Consider the following 18,126-nt stretch of genomic DNA (forward strand, 5'->3'; position numbering starts at 1 on the left):
ATTCTCGTGTTAGCATCAGTTAAGGTTGCACTGAGTAAAGTATTTTAATTCAAACAAAGTACATTTTGATTTTTGAAGAGGTTATAGAAACAGGTAGATTACATAACAATAATTGGTCCTAAAACCGGTTTAGAATTAAGTTAACAACTCCAATGTGAGTGAAGTATGGAATTTGATTTTATTGACTATCACTTAGAAGATTTGAGATAACTGAAAAAGCGCAAGTGTTTTGCCCGTAAAAGTTAAACAATTGGTCCATTCTAGAGGTGTACAAAACTGGTTTTTTTTCCTAAACGAACTGGTTTCTAAAATCGAACCGGTTTTGGTCAAAACCGGTTTGACCCAAACCGGTTCGGTTTAGAAACCGGTTTAGGAGCGAGAAAGGTTGAACTGGTCCGAGTCGATTCGCTTCGGTTTAGAACCGTTTAACTTATTTAAAACCGGTTTTAGAAAAAAAAACGGTTTTAAATAGTAAAAAGGCCAAACCGCCATAGGAACCGGTGGTTGGGGAACCGGTTTAGATGTGAACCGGTTTAGTTCGGTTTCCGGTTAACTGGTTCCGAACCGGGTTTTTGTTAACTCTAGTCCATCCTCAAAGAAAAATTATCAATGAATATAAAAACTTTAGGCATAAACGATCCAATTTTCACAGCACATCCTAAATAGGCAACTTTGACATCAAAACTTACTTGGGATAAAAAAAAATGCCAAGCGTGCCATGACAAATCCTAGATACATGTCAAGTCCCATCACCTCCAAGCTCCGAGAAGCCAAAAGCTAAAACCTTAGCTCGAAACATGTACGAATGTACGCGGTTATCGAATAACACCGCTAGTTGTCAATTAATATATATATATATATATATATATATATATATATATATATATATATAATTGACACTATTATTTATCATGGAATCATAAATGTACCGTGACAATAATGCATCTTAACAATAGAAAGCACAACAACGTATAAATACTCATTTTTTTTAATGTTGAATTTTAAGATGATTTAATTTACATCAAAATAGAAGACAAAGAGATCAACAAGCCAAATGGCCTTTGGCATAAAATGGTGGTTCTCCTCAAAAGATTAAGAGCGTAACGAGAGCGGTTAAATAAGTGTGACAATGTTTATAATAATTAGGCTAGTTAGGCAAGGCGTAACGCATACCGCCCTAATTCTCGAATCAAAAGAATGAATTTCCTTCAGTGCCGAAAGCCGCTGATACATTACCTTTAAAATAATTACTTCCAATAGCTATTAGGTTTCTCAATACATATTAAAGACACAAGAACAATAGAATCGTCGTATAACAAACACGACCAACAGTTAACGCATATGCCACTTTGCACTTCGATTTATTTACATTACATTTCACACACCTAATATATAACCAAACATATGTCTAGTAAAATTCACGGTCAGGGAAGACGAGTGGAGCCATGAGGGACCAAATATAAAGTGCGGCTGTAACCCACTCGGTGCCAACCCGAACCCAAACTGAAGTCCACCCGACATCTATGAGATCTGAGCTTTCTGAACTGCTCCATCCAGATAAAAGCATGGCTGAATACATGCTCGCCAGTGCAAATATCAGATGGAAAAACATGTACGAATAACTCACGGGTCTCGCTTCCACTTCCACTTCTTTTTTGCCTTTGCCTGATTCCAACTCTTCCGACTCTAGAAATGGTGATCGCTCGCCTGTTGTAAGCTAAAATGTTAGTTTCGTGTATACGTACAGTCAATTTGGGTCTATTCAAATTAGTCAACGGGCAACTATTATAAAACAAGGGTCCAAATGGGTTAACCGGCCCGTTTTGACCCAAACCAAATTGATACTTCTTTAAAATGGCCCGTTTTGACCAGAACCAAAATGATACCTTTCTAAGACACCTGTTCTGCCATGAGCCAAAATGATACTTTTTTAAAGCGGCCCGCTTGGCCCGAACCAAATTAATACTTTTTTAACACAGCTCATTTTTACCGAACCAAAAATGACACTTTTAGAAAACCCTGTTTTGACCTGAACTCGTATAAACCTGAACCCGTTCTGATTCGTCACCAAGCCCGCCCTTAGTTTCATGAATCCAATAAAATATGTAATGTGCATGATCAACTGTACAGTGTGCATGCATTACCTGCTCTAGGAGAAGATGGAGGAGATAAGAATGTTGTTGAAGAACCGGCCCGAAGAGCCGAATATAAAACTGATAAAACAGTTGTAAGCATGCCAAGAATCAGTGTGCTTGTGGTAACCGCTTTGGAACCGTTTAAACCGTTGCAGGCATAATCTCTAGGTTCAGCAGAAAGACCAGTGTAACACAAATAAGCACAGTAAACAGAAATAACCGAAGCAGGCAGCAAGCTACCATTCACCTGTTAAATAGCATCATGAATTGAACTTTAAACATTAAGTTCATTGAGTCAAATATATGGGTTGTATACCTGCAAGGGTTTGTAATAATATGATTAAAAATATACATATGATTACCGTGGGATGCAATGCAATAATAGCGAACGTAAGTGCTAGAATCATTGTCATAACAAGGAAGAAGACATTTAGACCACAGTCATGGCCAGATGGGTTGAACCAGATAAACAGCAGCCCGGATATTGTGAATGCAGCGATATAGCAAGTAACCGATACTGCAAGTAAAGCAACAAACCTGAAAATATACGTAACAAATATATCAGAAAATGAAGAAAGAAATGAGGAAATAGTAAGCATGTAACTATCAATTATTAGCTAACCACTTCTGTTCATCTTTAGCAACCCAAGCATCATTCCAAGAATGTGTAGCATCCAACAATATTATTACTTGAACTAACAAAAAGAACCCTGCTCCAAATTTCGATATAAATCCTGCATATTACAAAAATAAAAACTTTTGATCAAAAAGGCAAAACCTGAGTTAATTATCTCAATTAGTGATCCAATAGGATCTAAACTAACCATAAACTGATATGACTGGATTTGGAAGGAAAAACATGAGGATAATAAGCAAAGCCCAAATCACAATCTTGAAAATCCATCCACCATGATGCCAGCCGTCACGCCTGTCGTTTTGATCCTTTACACCAATCATTATTACCGCCAGTATTGCAAAAAACAAACAATTTCCAAGGCTGACACGAAGAACGGCTTGCATTTGGAACCATTCATCAGAAAGAGTATCAGAAGTGTTGATCCCTATAAATCCCAAAATAAAAACTTGATTAGTTAGAGAGATTTAACTCAAAATTCACACAATTGGCTATTATTTTTTAGGACTGTAAACGATCCGAACGTTCAACAAACTCTTCAGCAGGAAATTCGTTTATGTTTATTTGTTTAATAGATGAACGAACATGAACAAAGAATTTCATACGATTAACTAAATGAACGAACACGAACAGAGGCCATGCTCGTTCGTCGTTCCATTGTGTTCATGAACAGTCAATAGATAATGTGTTCATTTATGTTCATTAATATTTGTTTGTTTATGTTAGACTGTTAGTTCATTAAAGAATTTTAATACTTTATAATGACATCCCTAATCTTATCATATAAATTTAAGCAAAATTATTAACTATAAAACAAAATGTATACGAGTATATTTAATAATTTATATGTAAAATTGAACATATGAATATGAATGCCAAAGAAAACACCAACACAAACTTGGTAGCCAGACCGAACCATCGCCATCGACACTGACCGTTCTATGTTAGCCAAATCAAATAAAACTTTGTTTGTCCGTTCGTTTCTGTCCGTGAACCACTCACAAACAAGTTCATTTCCTTAACAAACGAACACGAACAAGAAATTTCGTTCGGTTAGCTGTTCGTGAACCATTCGCTTGTCCATCAAAAGCTTCACGGGCCAACATTTTTGTATACAAACGTGTAAAATTAAACATTTTTAGCATTTCACAGCCTATTTTTAGCTATGCAACTCACACTACAGCCTATTTTTAGCTAAAATCCAAACTTGATCATCCAAAACCATCAAACCCGACCCGAATTACAAAACCCTAATTCAATTATTCCAAAACCAACATCAAACAACAAACCCCCAATTCACAATTCCACGTAATTTCATCAAATAGAACAACTTACAAGAGAATTGCTTCAACAGAGGCGTGCCGACTTCACGAAGGACCCACGAGACGATCAACGAGAGCCCAAAGAGTCCGCAATAGCCGAGCCTAGCTGACTTCTTTGTGATCGTTGATGCGGCTGATGTGCACAAGCCGCAGGTTAAAGACGCACAGCATCCCACGCAACACGACATCGTTTAATTGATTGATGGGTATCGTTGTTGTGAGCTCTGGTTGTTGATTGATTGATGGATCTGTAACGACTAACGAGTAACGACTTTACCGATATTCAGAGACTGGATTATTGTTTCGGATAAATACTCGAACCTTCGGTTATGGTAAAATATCTTTTTTCTTAACCGATAACATCCAGAAAATTAGGGTTGAAGGTGACCCAAAGTCAAAAAGTTATCGTCAGCTGGGTCAACTCAGTAATAAATAGCCCTTAAACGTCTCTAATTTCGGGTATAACCCACCCGTTCAAAAGCCTACCGGTAGTAAAACTCGTACGCCCTCAAGATTGAACTGGAGATAAGAAAGATCCACTCTTTCTTTATTAAGTCACTCATGTCCCCTCTAAAGTGTTGTTAGTGGGATTTGAACTTTGATCTCCATTGAGAAACCCAAGCTTCTTAACACTACACCATATTGGAATGGGCAATGGTAAAATATCATATGTTTCGAACAATAACAATTTCAAAAATAGAACCTTTACGCTTCTACTCACGAATTTAGCTTTTTTTTTTTTGTTTTGTTTTTTTAGTGACAAATTTCATTAAAGCAACTAGTAAGAAGCTAGAAACCGAACAGAAGTAAAAAAGACTTACAACATAAAGTTATACTGATCTTTTCACAACAAATTTTTAAAAGACAAACAATTTTTATCTAAAAAAACCCTAACGATTTAATATATTTCACTGTTTTGAAGAAGTAAGCCATCTTATTTAGAAAGATAACTTATTTTCTAGTCTTTCAATGTACTCGCAAACTTACTATTTCTTTCTTTTTTCGCCTTTTCTTTTCTTAGACTTTATGTTTATTCATTTATTAATTACGAATAATGAGAGTATACTAAAAATTTATAGTTTTGTTTGAATTTTTATAGACCATATGAAGCACCCATAACTTAATTATAAACATTTAAAGGCACTTTGTGGAGAATAGGCCCCAATTTTTTCCCTTATTATTATTAGTCTTTTAAGATTACTCGATAAAAAAAATCATTGTTCTCAAGATGTCGGTTACACTTTCTTAACACAATGGAAATTAGTAAATTATATTGGTTATATTTTCTTTTACTATAAACCTCGTCATGGCCTTCTCGTGTTGAAACAAATTCTTACGAAAACGTAATCTCTTTAATCACAAATCGTTTGTAAAAATAGGCGTAACTCGAATAGCACGCAAACGAACCGACCTTAGAGATATACTTCAAAGCACGTCACAAAATGAAAGTGACTCGACAAAAATAGCTTATATAATTCATAGAAATAATATCTCCCTTCTACATCGTTGACCCGTTCCCAGGACTTGATCACATCGTAGCTTTCGATCATCAATTTTCTCGATAGTCCCCTTGACATATCCAACGCCCTCTTCTATAGCATCCACTTTATCCAACACTCGCATTGATCACCCACCCGCATGATATTTACCTTCGCCCGCAGGATAGACATATTTAAATTCTCTTCCCGTTCCATTAAATCCCAAGCTTCATATCAAGTAACTAGTTTGCAAGTCAACAAACAGCGCAGACCTTGAAGAAATCGAGCGGGATGATAGAACCAGATTTGGATTGCATGAGCTCGCGATTTTGAGATACGAATTTCGATCCCCTTCGTTGCCTCTCTGGTTCATCGATAATCAGGTGGTCTTCGACCCATGTCTTCCTTCTTCTTTTATTTAGTTCATCTTTTCCAATTGTCTGGTTAATTCCCCTTTTGATTTCCATTTTTTGTTTCGCACACACTCAGTGCTCCAAGTTTACTAGTAGCCGATTTTAGGTATAAAGTTCAATACGTTTTTCTCATCTCTTATAAAAACAATTACAAATATTATTTATAAATGTTTTACTAGATATAAACTCGTTAGGACAAATGTTTAAACAGTAACAAGCATTCTATTTTCTATAGAAATCGGGATGTTAACATCATATATACTTTACTGTTTTAGTAAACCTATTTATTTTAAAATTTATTTAACTATTTATTATTGTTATTATATATTGTATTAATTCTAACCCACTATAATAATGTTCCTTGCCATTTCAACTTAGTAATTATTTTCTATGCTTTATCCTACCGTTTCAACTTATTTATTATTTTCTGTGTTTTACGTTTCAATCTATTTTTTTGTGAGTTAACGCGTATGAATGGTTCAACATTTTTACGTCTTTTTTTGTTTGATTTAACGACCCCACCATAACATGCAAGTCTTGAAAACTAGTTTAAATTTAGTTATGTGAAACTGCTCATATAATTTCTTTTTGCTCCATGTAGTTAAATGTTTTAATAAGTTCAGTCCAAAAGAATTTAAAAACAAAGGTATTTTGGTCATCTTGTGAAAACAAATAGATAAAATCTAGTTGAGTTGTGTTTGGGACGAAAATGATAAAAAAATGAAACCATAGGACTCTGATTGAAGATTTCGAAGTTGGACTAAACGCAAACTATGAATACGAAAAAAGGACTTGACTAAATGTTTTTATATGGTATTTTTGTAAGTTTCAGTTTTTTTAATAGTTATTAGTTCTTATAATTTTTTTTTCTTACTTGACTCTTTACCAAGTGTCCAAGTTCTTTTTAATAACTTTGTACTTTTGGAAGAATATTATTATCATGTTTGTCAACTCCTAGTTGATCTCAATAACACGTGGTCACCTGTCATCATTCAAGAAGTGACATCTTTGTGTGCAATAGCTTTCAATCTCGTAGCATCAAAGTTGGAGTGAGGGACAAAAGGAGAAGACACCTAGAGACAAGTCTATGGTAAGGGAAGGTTGAAGAGGGGATAAGATAAGAGAGAAGAGAGCCTCACCTCTTAGCGTTTTACAATATGTGGATACCGAGTCAGCAATGAAGTTTTATACAGATTGGTATATGTGGGAATTGAGTCACCAATGGAGCTCTATACAGAAAGTGATGTAGTGATATAAAGCTCCTTGCAATCATTACTTAATAATAATTAATTTTATAAATATAAATAATATAAATATATAATTGGTTGGAATTTATTAATTTAAAAAATGATTGGTTGAAGAGATTGTGAAAGGGGCACCATGTATAAAACGTCTAAGGTGGTGTTTGTTTTTGCTTAAAACATCTGCAGGAGGCTTATGTCTGCGCGTCTGAAGACTGTTTGTTTTTTTTTTAAATAAGATCTGCAAACTGCTTTTATGGTCTTAAAAAAGAAGCTATTGTTTAACTTCTTCACACTTCTTAACATCCTACCAACACCCAATGTCCAACACCACCACTACCTATCATGCGCCGCCACCACCACCCACCGTCCACCACCACCACCCACCGTCCACTACCACCACCCACCACCACCACTACCACCCACCCGTTGGCCACAACCATCATCCACTGCCACCACCCACCGTCCGCCACCACCACCACCCACCACCCGCACCACCGTCCATCACCACCACCACCACCATCCATCACAACCATCACCCACCCGTCGGCCACAACCATCGTCCACTACCACCACCCACCACCACCACCCACCACCACCACCTACCATCCGCCACCAACACCGTCGACCACCCACCACCATCACCGTCCATCACCACCACCACCCACCGTCCGCCACCACCACCACCTACCATCCGCCACCAACACCGTCCACCACCCACCACCATCACTGTCCATCACCACCACCACCCACCGTCTGCCACCACCACCATCACTGTCCATCACCACCACCACCCACCGTCTGCCACCACCACCGTTCACCGCCCACCACCAACTATTTTACTAGTCTGCAAACGTTAAATGACTTCTATCTACTGTGATATATGTCACACCCCGGCTCAGGGCCTGGGCGTATGACTCGTAAGTTGGTATCTGTTTTGTAAATACATCAGAGTTAAAGGTTGTAAAGCGGAAGACTTTTAATAAAATATTATTATATTCAAATCACGGGGTTTGAAACACCCGTTAAGTTATACAAAAGTGTTTGGATATTAAAACCATGATTTACATTATTTTAATATTAAAACATCCTTTGAGCCATCAGATCGTCTAACGGCTATCCTCTGTCTCAAAACACCTATTCTCCATTACCTGTAAAACAGTTATAAAAAAAAATACGTCAGCAACACATGCTGGTGAACACGCTGACACAAAACATTTAAGTTACTTAGTTATCCCCTCGGGTATCTTGTGACCCGGCCCATCGTGGCTTAGGAAACAACCAGGTTAAATATACTATTATAAACCTCCAGTTATACTTGAAACCTCTCAGCGATACCGCAGCATCGAGGTCTTGGCAACTATTTAATATACACAAGATAATCCCATCTCGGACATTACTTGGGTCCGGCCCAACGTGGCGGAGGCATTAGCAAGTGTGGTGTGGTGTGCCCACCGTCTGCCCACATATGTAAGGATCCAGACAAACGTATACAACAGCCTGAGGGCCAGTATCACTTTTGTTTATAAAGTTTTAAGGATATAATCCCATGCAAACATTCACAGACTTGTTTTATAAAAAGTTGAACGTATTCACCTTTCTTCTTGGTTGGTGTTTCTCACCAATTTTTCTCGTTACCTCGGACCTATAGTACGAGAATAACATTTTATAAATACTAGATCAACGATCTAGCTTCAGACCTTTAGTCCGATTACATAACCTTTACCTTGACATTTTATCTCTTTATAAATATAAGGACCTCTAGTCCTTTCTTTTTAATCATTTATAAACCTTTGTTTCTTCTTCGTGAAGAAAACATATATTTCAAATTCTTATTATAAGAAATATAAAATCTTTATATAAAATATAGAAGTATTATTTTATCTATAATTTTGACTTCATAAAATCTTATTTCCACTTTATAAAATCAAGGTATGTGCTATATCCCTGACTAGGGTCTAAGCCATTTATATTATAATAATCGGACAGAACCCCTACCTTGAATGGCTTATTTATAGAAATACTTGTGCTTTACTTGAACAACACTTCTACGTGGAGGTTAGTCGAGAGGATATTTAAGTAGGGTTATGGCACGTATTTCGAGGTAAGGCTTGTCGGGATATCGCCATCTCGGGTCGTGGCACGTAAATCGAGACAATGTGTAATTGGAAATGTGAGTTGGATGGTGAGGACCACCCCTATGGCCGGCCTATTTATAGAAATTTTTGTGCAACTTCGCGTATCGCGAAAGCTGCACTAGCTTCGCTGAGTCGCCGCGTAGGCTTGCCACGTGTCGTTCCTGTCTCTCCACGTGTACTACATCTTCGCGTATCGCGAAGATGCACAACTTGGATTCTTCGCGTATTGCGAAGATGCAAAATTTTGAATATGTTCATTTTTAGTCCCTGGTCTTTTGGTAACTTGCCATATCTTGATCTTATCAAGATCCAAAAATACAAAGGCGGCTCGCGGCGATGCGAAGTGCGAAGTGCAAAGTGCGCCACATTGCGCCCAAGCCCGTGCTCGTCGGGTGGTTCGCACCTTCCGCTAGGACTAGGGAGAGTGGTTGGCCATTTAAGAACATTTCCATGGAATGTTCTCTTCTTATAAAGTGCTTTATTTTTCTTTCTTTTTCCGATGTGAGATGGAGTCTCCTTACTCCATTCCTTAACATAAGCTATTTCCATTCTTTGTTTTATTTTTCTCTTTACATTTGCCATGAATATTTTTAGTCCTTAAGTTTTATTAATTTGTCAAATTTGGACCAAAATTTTTGTGATGTTACAATATATATGATAGGTAACTAATTTTCAGCTTATGCAGACGATACCCAGTTTATAAAACAAACAGTATTATATTTTCAGATTGCAGACCTTCAGACCACATTTCAGTTGCAGACATGAAATCAGATTGCAGACAGTTTTTGTCTTAAAAAACAAATAGCACCTAAGTCCAAAAAGCCCCTGGGGGAGGTGTGTTGGGGCGCTATGGGGGCTTTTTGGGCACCCGCTACACATGGTATTACAAGCTTCGACTCATTGTTATGTAAACAATTGAGTTTTAACCTTTTATCCTTAACTAATGTGTTTTGTGGTTTGATATTTAAATAAAGATGTAAATAAATGTGTGTATTTGCATAAAAATGATGAGCTTGAAGCGAACCCACCCACCAGGCCACCAAGAGGGGGCATGGTGTGAAAAGAATGGTGTTGGATGGCTAGAAAGGGATGGCGCCGGCATGGTAACGGTGGTGTTATGGGATTACGCCTCTTTTTTTTTTTGTTTAAATGTGGCTAGGTGAAATTGAGGTGAAATGGCGCCTCCTTGGCGATCCACAACAAACGGTCTAATAAAAATTAACTTCACGTAACTTTTTGTAATTTTTATTTCGATGTTAGTTAAAAGTAAAATATTTGAGTATAGTTTAAATTTTAGAATTCTAATATAAAATGTTATTTTTGAATTGTTTTTAGTTTGTGTCTGTTTATTATTTTTATTTGATTTGAATTGAAACATATGGATTGGGAATGCAGCCGTCTATCTTAAAAGTTAAAAGTTTTATCTTTTTCGAAGTATATATATGCGATTTATTCCAACCACCCCCTGAAATTTTGACACCGTTCGATCCGCCCCCTTACGGTACCTAGAGGATCAAGGTGAAAGAGAAGAGAAAGTTATAAATTTTTTAGAGATTTCTTTTTTCGAAGCATCTAAATCTATAGCATAAAATATTATACTTTTTTTCAGTTTTAATATTGTGCTACTGTATTTAGTTCATGATAAAGATATATTATTATGTGACCCGCTATTAATACAAGTTTTGTTGCTTGTTTGAGAAAAAAAATTATTATGTGATCCGACCTGACCTAAATTATACCTATTGTTAAGCGAACTGGACGATTTTTTTGGCCCCGCAGAAAAAATTCACAGATACATCAATAATGTTACGTTACGTGTCATACGCTCTTAACAGGCCGCCCCAAGGGGAGGGCGACGGGCTCAGACCACTCGCCCGAGAGGCCCGTATTTGTTAACAAATAAAATTTACATTTTATATATAATTTTGTTTTAACACAAAAGTTAATTGAGTGGAAAGTATTATGAACTATGGAAACAAATGTCAATGGTTTAATTCCCACAATTAGTGTTATTTTTTTTATAGAAAAAACTTTCATTGGCGTTTTATATGAATCATTTTAATAACATGTTTATTATTGTTTTTTTGTTTTGGGTTTTTGAAAGACAACCATATTAATAAAATTATCAAAGTATCTGTTACATAATTGAGAATGCGATTTTAAGGGCCTGTTTTTGTACTTGTCCCAGGCCTCAAAATTTTAAGAGATTCTCGGAGACGACCCCAGATCTTAACCTACTAATAAGACACGAGCATGCAACAACATGAAAATAGAATCTAGTATCGCTATTGCTCGACTTAATATAGACCGTACATTCCATTTTAAACTAATCAATCACAACCTCTAGAAATGAAATATGAATGACATCTCTCTAAACAGCAACGTGACACATCATAACACAACAAAAATTCACCTAATCCCACACCATCAGCCGCCATGGCTTGCCACTTAAATAAGCACAAAAAAATAATAAAATATAATAACACGTGTGGGTAATTAGTCAAGCCGAGCTGAGTTGAGTTTGGATCGTTTCGAGCTCTTTTTTTTTTTAAGTTTGTACTCGGTTCGTTTATTATTAATTTGTTTATGAGTGAACTGTTATTTTCGTCCATGTGGTTTGCACTTTTAGTCATTTCCGTCAAAAAAAATTCCTTTTAGTCATTTCCGTTCTTGTGGTTTCATTTTTTTGCCATTTCAGTCCAAATCACTAACTCCATTGGTTTTAGTATGTTAAGTTAGTATGAAATAACAAAAATACCTTATATTTAAATAGAGCAATTTGTCATTTTCGTCCATATAGTTAATATAGTTAGCTCACTTTTATCATATCCGTCCAAAATAAACTTATATAGCCATTTCCGTCCTCATAGTTTCTGAAAGTTGTAAGTGCAATCTTGTCAAATTACACTATCTTCTTTTATATATGTTTTTTTATTATTTTTATACGACTTGAGAAAAACTTTAAACGAGCCTAAGCTCGGCTCGAGCTTCTCTAGTACCTTAAACAAGCCAAAACTCATCTCATGCTCGGTTATACACTATGAAACCAATGTCTATGAGTCTGACAGATGCCCCACACAAATATACACAAGATTCGATAAGACTCGATGAACCAATGCATAAAAGTCTGAAAGATGCCCCAAGGTTACTATACAAGGTTCAAGCTCGATAACTCATTGAGCTTTATTTGAGGCTCGACTCAGCTCGAGTTTGAAAATACTCGATTCATTTTGAGCCTTTTTAAATTTTTATCAAATCTAGCTTGAATAGTACTTTAAACGAGCCAAAGCTCGCATATACAGTATGAAATTAATACAATATATAAAATTAATACATAAAAATCCAAGTCACACATAAATATATGCATGGCTCAACAAGACTCGACCGAGCTTCTTACACAAAGCTCGAGTCACTCGTGAGCAGCTCGGAGACCACACCTCACATTTCACGAGATGATCTATGTCACATAGAGAGACACATCATTCATAATAACACTAATTAATGCAACCTCTTAACCCTAACGGAATAATTGCCTGCTGGTTTCAATTCAATTCAATTCAATCAGTCTTCTTCTCGCCCAATCGAGAACTCATCCACTGTCAGATCGAATCCGTTAAATCATTTATTTCATAATTAATGCTTCAAATTCAACAATAACTTACCGAGCTGCAGATTTTGATTGAGATTGAATCTGTACATGATGCATGCGATAAACGCAGTGCAGATGATACGAATGGCGATTACGAACCCTAACGGCTCGACGTTAGGAGCTGAAATCGAATTCGGATCGCCGATGTTCTATCTCTACGTCGGCATCTCGTGTTTTCTCGTCATTTTTGCAGGTATCATGTCTGGACTCACGCTCGGATTGATGTCGCTAGGTCTCGTTGAGCTCGAGATCCTCCAACGCAGCGGTACACCGGTCGAAAAGAAGCAAGCAGGTTGTTGTTGCTTATTGTTAATGCCTGTTAGGTTTTATTTAAGGATTTTGAATTTAATTTAATTTAATTTAATTTTGGAATTAGGATTTGAATCATTTGATAGGTTGATTTAGGTGTGAATGAAATGATTGTATATTTGAATTTAATTTAATTTAATTTAATTTTGGAAATAGAATTTGAATCATTTGATAGGTTAATTTAGGTGTGAATGAAATGATTCTATGGAAAAGGAGTGTATATATATTTGTATAAAGTGTAAGTTTATTAGCTTTTAGGATTAAGGCATGTACCTAAAGTTTGATTCTGACTTTAAAAGATTATTCCTGACATCTTATTCTGTAAATGGAAATAAATATAGAATCTGTTTTAATTTTTCATACTAAAAAGGGCCAGTTTATCTGTCTCGGTTATTATATCGTATTTGATCTAAGATGTTTTTGAGATTTTATAAATGTTTTCAATGTTTAGGAGTGTAGGACCTGCTTTTGTTGCATTGGATGTTGTATTTAACTATTTATTGATTTCTGATCTTGATTTTGTGCGATATTATGGTGTTCAGGTGTTATATTTCCTGTGGTTCAGAAACAGCATCAGCTTCTTGTGACATTGCTTCTGTGCAATGCAGCTGCCATGGAGGTAATACTTCTTCTTTTGAAATTTTTTATTAACTATTAGTTTGTTATTGTTGTTTTCATCATATGTTTAGCTTTTCTAACAATATTAATGTTCATGGTTTATGCTGTTGTAATCTACAGGCCTTGCCAATATACCTGGACAAGATTTTCAATCAAATTGTTGCAATTGTGCTTTCTGTTACTTTTGTCCTGTTTTTTGGAGAGGTAACTTGGAAAAATCAGATTTTTTTTTTTCAACTTTTCTTCATTGCAGCTTCATGTAGATATGCGTCATTCTATAAAGCAACTGCTTTTGCATATTACAGGTGATTCCACAAGCAGTATGTACCAGATATGGACTTGCTATAGGGTCTAGTTTAATTTGGCTTGTGAAGGGTTTGATGATAATTTGCTATCCAATTGCCTATCCTATAGGCAAGGTAAGCTCTTACTTTTTGCTTGTATGTTGTGACATTTCTTTGTAATTTGAATAGACAAAGTAATTGTTTCAATTCATATATTGTGTGCCCTATTTCATCATAATCATGTCATTTCATATAGTCATGTACTCATGTTAATAAAACAATGCAGCTTATGTGTACAGTTATTTGTGATTTCAGATGCTTGATTTGGTACTAGGACATAATGATGCTTTATTTAGACGAGCTCAGTTGAAAGCCCTTGTTTCAATCCATGGCCAGGAGGTTAATATTTTGTGTGATTTAATTATTTTGAGAACATAGTAATGATATTCTAAATGACTTTAATGGAATAAATGGCATTCGTTTATATTCCAGGCTGGTAAAGGAGGTGAACTCACTCATGACGAGACAACAATCATCAGTGGAGCACTAGATTTAACTGAAAAGGTATTACATATCATAAACTTGCATTTGTATGATTTCAGAGTCATTGTTTTCATATTATGTTTTTTTCTTTAATTATATGGAGTTATGGTATATTATATTATTACTCTGTTTCCTCTGATCAGACTGCAGAGGAGGCTATGACACCAATCGAGTCAACTTTTTCTTTGGATGTCAATTCAAAGTTAGATTGGTGAGTTTTGCATTTCAACTTGATGATACTATCATTTTATCATTTGGTCTTCTTTAACAGTTAACAAGTTCACCAGTAAATATTCAAACTTGTTAATCTTTAAAAGAGTTCTCAACCATTCTATTTATATATTTTTATGTAGTTTGTTAATATGTCAGGGAAGCAATGGGGAAGATTCTTGCAAGAGGTCACAGTAGAGTCCCTGTTTACTCTGGAAACCCTAGAAATATTATTGGACTCCTATTGGTAAGTTGTCACTAAATCTGTCATCTTCGACGCTATTTTTGGTAAATTGGTCAATACTGGTTATAACATCTCTAACGGGCCAAATATTTAAATTGTGTCAAAGGTGTATTCAGAACGCATAAAACTTCTTACTAGAAAATGTTTTATCATTGCAATATAATAGCTTGAAAATAATATCGTTGAAGTGTAGGTGAAAAGTCTTCTTACTGTAAGAGCAGAAACCGAGACTCCAGTAAGTGCAGTCTCCATTAGGAGAATTCCAAGGTGTGTTATCAACTTATTATATCACTTTAAAGTTAATATGAATTGTTTTATAGCTTTATAACATTAATTATGATATGTTATATAATATTTTGTCAGGGTTCCAGCTGACATGCCTCTATACGACATATTAAACGAGTTCCAAAAAGGGAGCAGTCATATGGCAGCTGTAGTGAAAACAAAAGGAAAAGGCAGAAAACCACCGACACTTGCAGAAGAACCAAATCAAGAAACAATCACCATTCAATATGTTCAATCTACTAATCCTCTGATATTAAAGCAGGGTGACAAATCAGATACCGTGACAATTGATGTTGAAAAAGTAGCCCCACAAACAAATGGAGTGCCTTATTCAACTGAAGATATTGAAGAAGGTGAAGTTATTGGTATAATCACATTGGAAGATGTGTTTGAAGAACTCCTTCAGGTTTATTTTTTCACATTCTCTCATTGCATCATTTTGTCGGTTTTTGTTGTTTTAGTTGATGATTTGGTAACTTTGTGGATCAATGTAGGAGGAAATTGTAGACGAGACTGATGAGTTTGTTGATGTGCATAAAAGGTACTTATAAGTTGTATGAAATACTAATCCATATTTTTATAAAATAAAACTGACCAATGTCTGGTTTTCACAGGATACGCGTAGCAGCAGCTGCAGCTGCTTCATCTGTAGCCCGTGCTCCTTCAGTTAGGAGATTAACTGCTTTGGCTGTAAGTAGTCATCTTCTTTGATACATTATAATCTCATATGCATGTTTGGTGATGATGATAATATTTAATTTTTAATATTAAATAATGCAGCAGCAGCAGCAGCAGCAGGGAGGTCAAAATAAGGGAGGTCAAACACCAAGGAAGTCTGGCGATGATGATTCTACTTCATCTAGGTTTCAAAGGGCTCTCGCGGAGCCTTTGCTGAAGAAAGAGCCGTAAGTTTCATATTGAAGTCGATTTTGTAAGGTGAAGTTTCATGCTGATTGCAAAACATAAATAAGAAAGGGATGTGCAATTAGTTATGGATGGCTGGTTCTCAGGGCATATGATACAGACAGGTATTTTTATTAGTTTTGTTTTGGTTTCGTTTTTGGTATGAAATTGAGGTCACATATTGTAAAGTTAATAATACCTGTAACTGTAAGACAGTGTGTTTTCTTTGTGCATGCTTTATTTTTGGCCTACATAAACATGTTGGCCAACTGTGTGGTGGTTGGTTTGTTTTTGGTGCATATTGTCATAATCATCATTAGTATTTGAAAAAGAATCATATGGTTGTTTGAAAAAGAAAGTTGCCGGGAAATATTATCGATGTTTTAAAGATGGTGGTTGGGAACTTCAATCACAATTTTCATTTAAAAACTCACTCGCAATCACAATCATAATCACAGTTAACCGGCCGACAAGGTATTCCCTCCCCATCTGAGCGTAAAGGGATATATCTGCTAAACACGTGGTTTGGCGTCTGTGTGACATTGCTCACACTCATACGCAACCTGGTACAATGGCATGATGATCGATATCATGAACAGTTAATTACCAACTCATGATCAATATCATGAACTTCGAAATATAGAAATGGTGTTGGCATGAAGCATTTAAAGCTTGCATGCTCTAAAATAATATTTCTAATATATTTTGCTATTTTGACTTTAATTTCATAGAAATAAATTTTCTACAATATTTTGTCATTTTGACTTTAATTTTATAGAAATAATTTTTCTACAATATTTTGTTCTTTTGACTTTAATTTTATAATCATCAACTTGTCTAATATTACGACTTCATTTTTGTACATTGATGTTTATGTTTTAAAATGTTGAACTTTTGTTATAAATTTGTTTTGTGTTTCCCCAAGCGTATAAACAACTGCACATATACAACTATACAAGTTCATTTTATTAACAAACGATCACAGATAAAAAAAACATGCTTGTTTACGTTTTCTTGTATGTTTATGGTTAGCGTTAAATAAACGAACACACACCTAACCTCCATCAACCTTAAGTCATAAACTCATAATTCTTCTATCATTATTATTATATATAATAATTACAAGCTTTGGTGCCGCCAAGTGCCGATTGGGCCACTTGGCGGCATCGTATTGATCTTTGGATTTTGTTTTTTATTAGTTCCGGTACCATGATAAACATAACGGAAACCGAACGATTCGCGTAGACTCACTGCATTTTGTTTTAATTTCGGTATCATAACCAATGTGAGAGAAATTAGCTGAATTTGCGTAGACTCACCGCCTCAACTTTCGGGATCGGCAATGGTCAGATCTTCCCAATGCCTGAGTGTTACCGATTGACGCCACCCAATTGATCCACCTCAAATTTTATACATTTTTTTTTATTTTTGGTTTTTAGTTATGGTATTATAACACACTTAACCGAAACCGACCGAATATTTGTCGACTTACCTCCAGAGAGTAAAATATTCTGTGAAAGAATGAGGATCCCTGTACTGTTTATAGCCGAAGAGGTTAAGAATGATTAGACCAACTGCCCCTATCAGCTGAACCTTCAATTTTCATGAATGAAAGCATTTAAAACTTCTGATTGGACAACGTTTGAAACCATCACCGGGACGAGTCTCCTTAAGACGGTATGTCAACTAAATGAAAAGTCTAAAACTAAATATCAAATGT

The 18,126-nt window shown here is 35.7% G+C and overlaps 2 protein-coding genes across 5 annotated transcripts; one reads left to right on the forward strand and one right to left on the reverse strand.

Annotated features, from left to right (window-relative positions):
* Nucleotides 1-1,394: 1,394 nt before the first annotated feature.
* LOC143630869 (uncharacterized) lies at nucleotides 1,395-4,351 on the reverse strand. The gene is made up of 6 exons (XM_077099766.1): nucleotides 4,105-4,351; nucleotides 2,960-3,196; nucleotides 2,758-2,869; nucleotides 2,498-2,672; nucleotides 2,145-2,382; nucleotides 1,395-1,707 (listed from the first exon to the last, which is right to left on the reverse strand). The coding sequence occupies exons 1-6, from the start codon at nucleotides 4,277-4,279 to the stop codon at nucleotides 1,409-1,411; spliced, it is 1,236 nt and encodes a 411-aa protein (XP_076955881.1). The 5' UTR covers nucleotides 4,280-4,351; the 3' UTR covers nucleotides 1,395-1,408.
* An 8,701-nt stretch (nucleotides 4,352-13,052) lies between these two features.
* Nucleotides 13,053-16,729, forward strand: LOC143630960 (DUF21 domain-containing protein At4g14240-like). Of its 4 annotated transcripts, none has more exons than XM_077099839.1 (13): nucleotides 13,053-13,302; nucleotides 13,862-13,938; nucleotides 14,058-14,141; nucleotides 14,243-14,356; nucleotides 14,537-14,620; nucleotides 14,714-14,785; nucleotides 14,908-14,975; nucleotides 15,134-15,221; nucleotides 15,412-15,485; nucleotides 15,582-15,909; nucleotides 15,998-16,044; nucleotides 16,118-16,193; nucleotides 16,287-16,729. In XM_077099839.1, exons 1-13 carry the CDS (start codon nucleotides 13,059-13,061, stop codon nucleotides 16,410-16,412), a joined length of 1,482 nt encoding a protein of 493 aa, XP_076955954.1. In that variant the 5' UTR covers nucleotides 13,053-13,058; the 3' UTR covers nucleotides 16,413-16,729. The 4 variants fall into 4 exon arrangements, with proteins under 4 accessions (XP_076955954.1, XP_076955955.1, XP_076955957.1 ...); XM_077099840.1 differs by having other exon boundaries at nucleotides 16,290-16,729; XM_077099842.1 differs by having other exon boundaries at nucleotides 16,299-16,729.
* Nucleotides 16,730-18,126: the final 1,397 nt, after the last annotated feature.

The sequence above is a fragment of the Bidens hawaiensis genome, unplaced genomic scaffold, assembly GCF_021521415.1.
Source record: "Bidens hawaiensis isolate Kalapana, Puna unplaced genomic scaffold, B.hawaiensis_p1.1 tig00005851_1, whole genome shotgun sequence".
NCBI lineage: Eukaryota > Viridiplantae > Streptophyta > Magnoliopsida > Asterales > Asteraceae > Bidens > Bidens hawaiensis.

What these genes read in the sequence shown, in the direction of transcription:
- LOC143630869 (XM_077099766.1), bottom strand. Translation starts at nt 4,279, where the DNA reads ATGTCGTGTTGCGTGGGATGCTGTGCGTCTTTAACCTGCGGCTTGTGC. An exon ending in TCTGTTGAAGCAATTCTCTT is followed by an intron (nt 3,197 to 4,104) that starts GTAAGTTGTTCT and finishes TGGGATTTATAG; the next exon opens with GGATCAACACTTCTGATACT. An exon ending in GCTAAAGATGAACAGAAGTG is followed by an intron (nt 2,673 to 2,757) that starts GTTAGCTAATAA and finishes GTATATTTTCAG; the next exon opens with GTTTGTTGCTTTACTTGCAG.
- LOC143630960 (XM_077099839.1), top strand. Translation starts at nt 13,059, where the DNA reads ATGATGCATGCGATAAACGCAGTGCAGATGATACGAATGGCGATTACG. An exon ending in TTGTCCTGTTTTTTGGAGAG is followed by an intron (nt 14,142 to 14,242) that starts GTAACTTGGAAA and finishes TGCATATTACAG; the next exon opens with GTGATTCCACAAGCAGTATG. An exon ending in TCCATTAGGAGAATTCCAAG is followed by an intron (nt 15,486 to 15,581) that starts GTGTGTTATCAA and finishes ATATTTTGTCAG; the next exon opens with GGTTCCAGCTGACATGCCTC.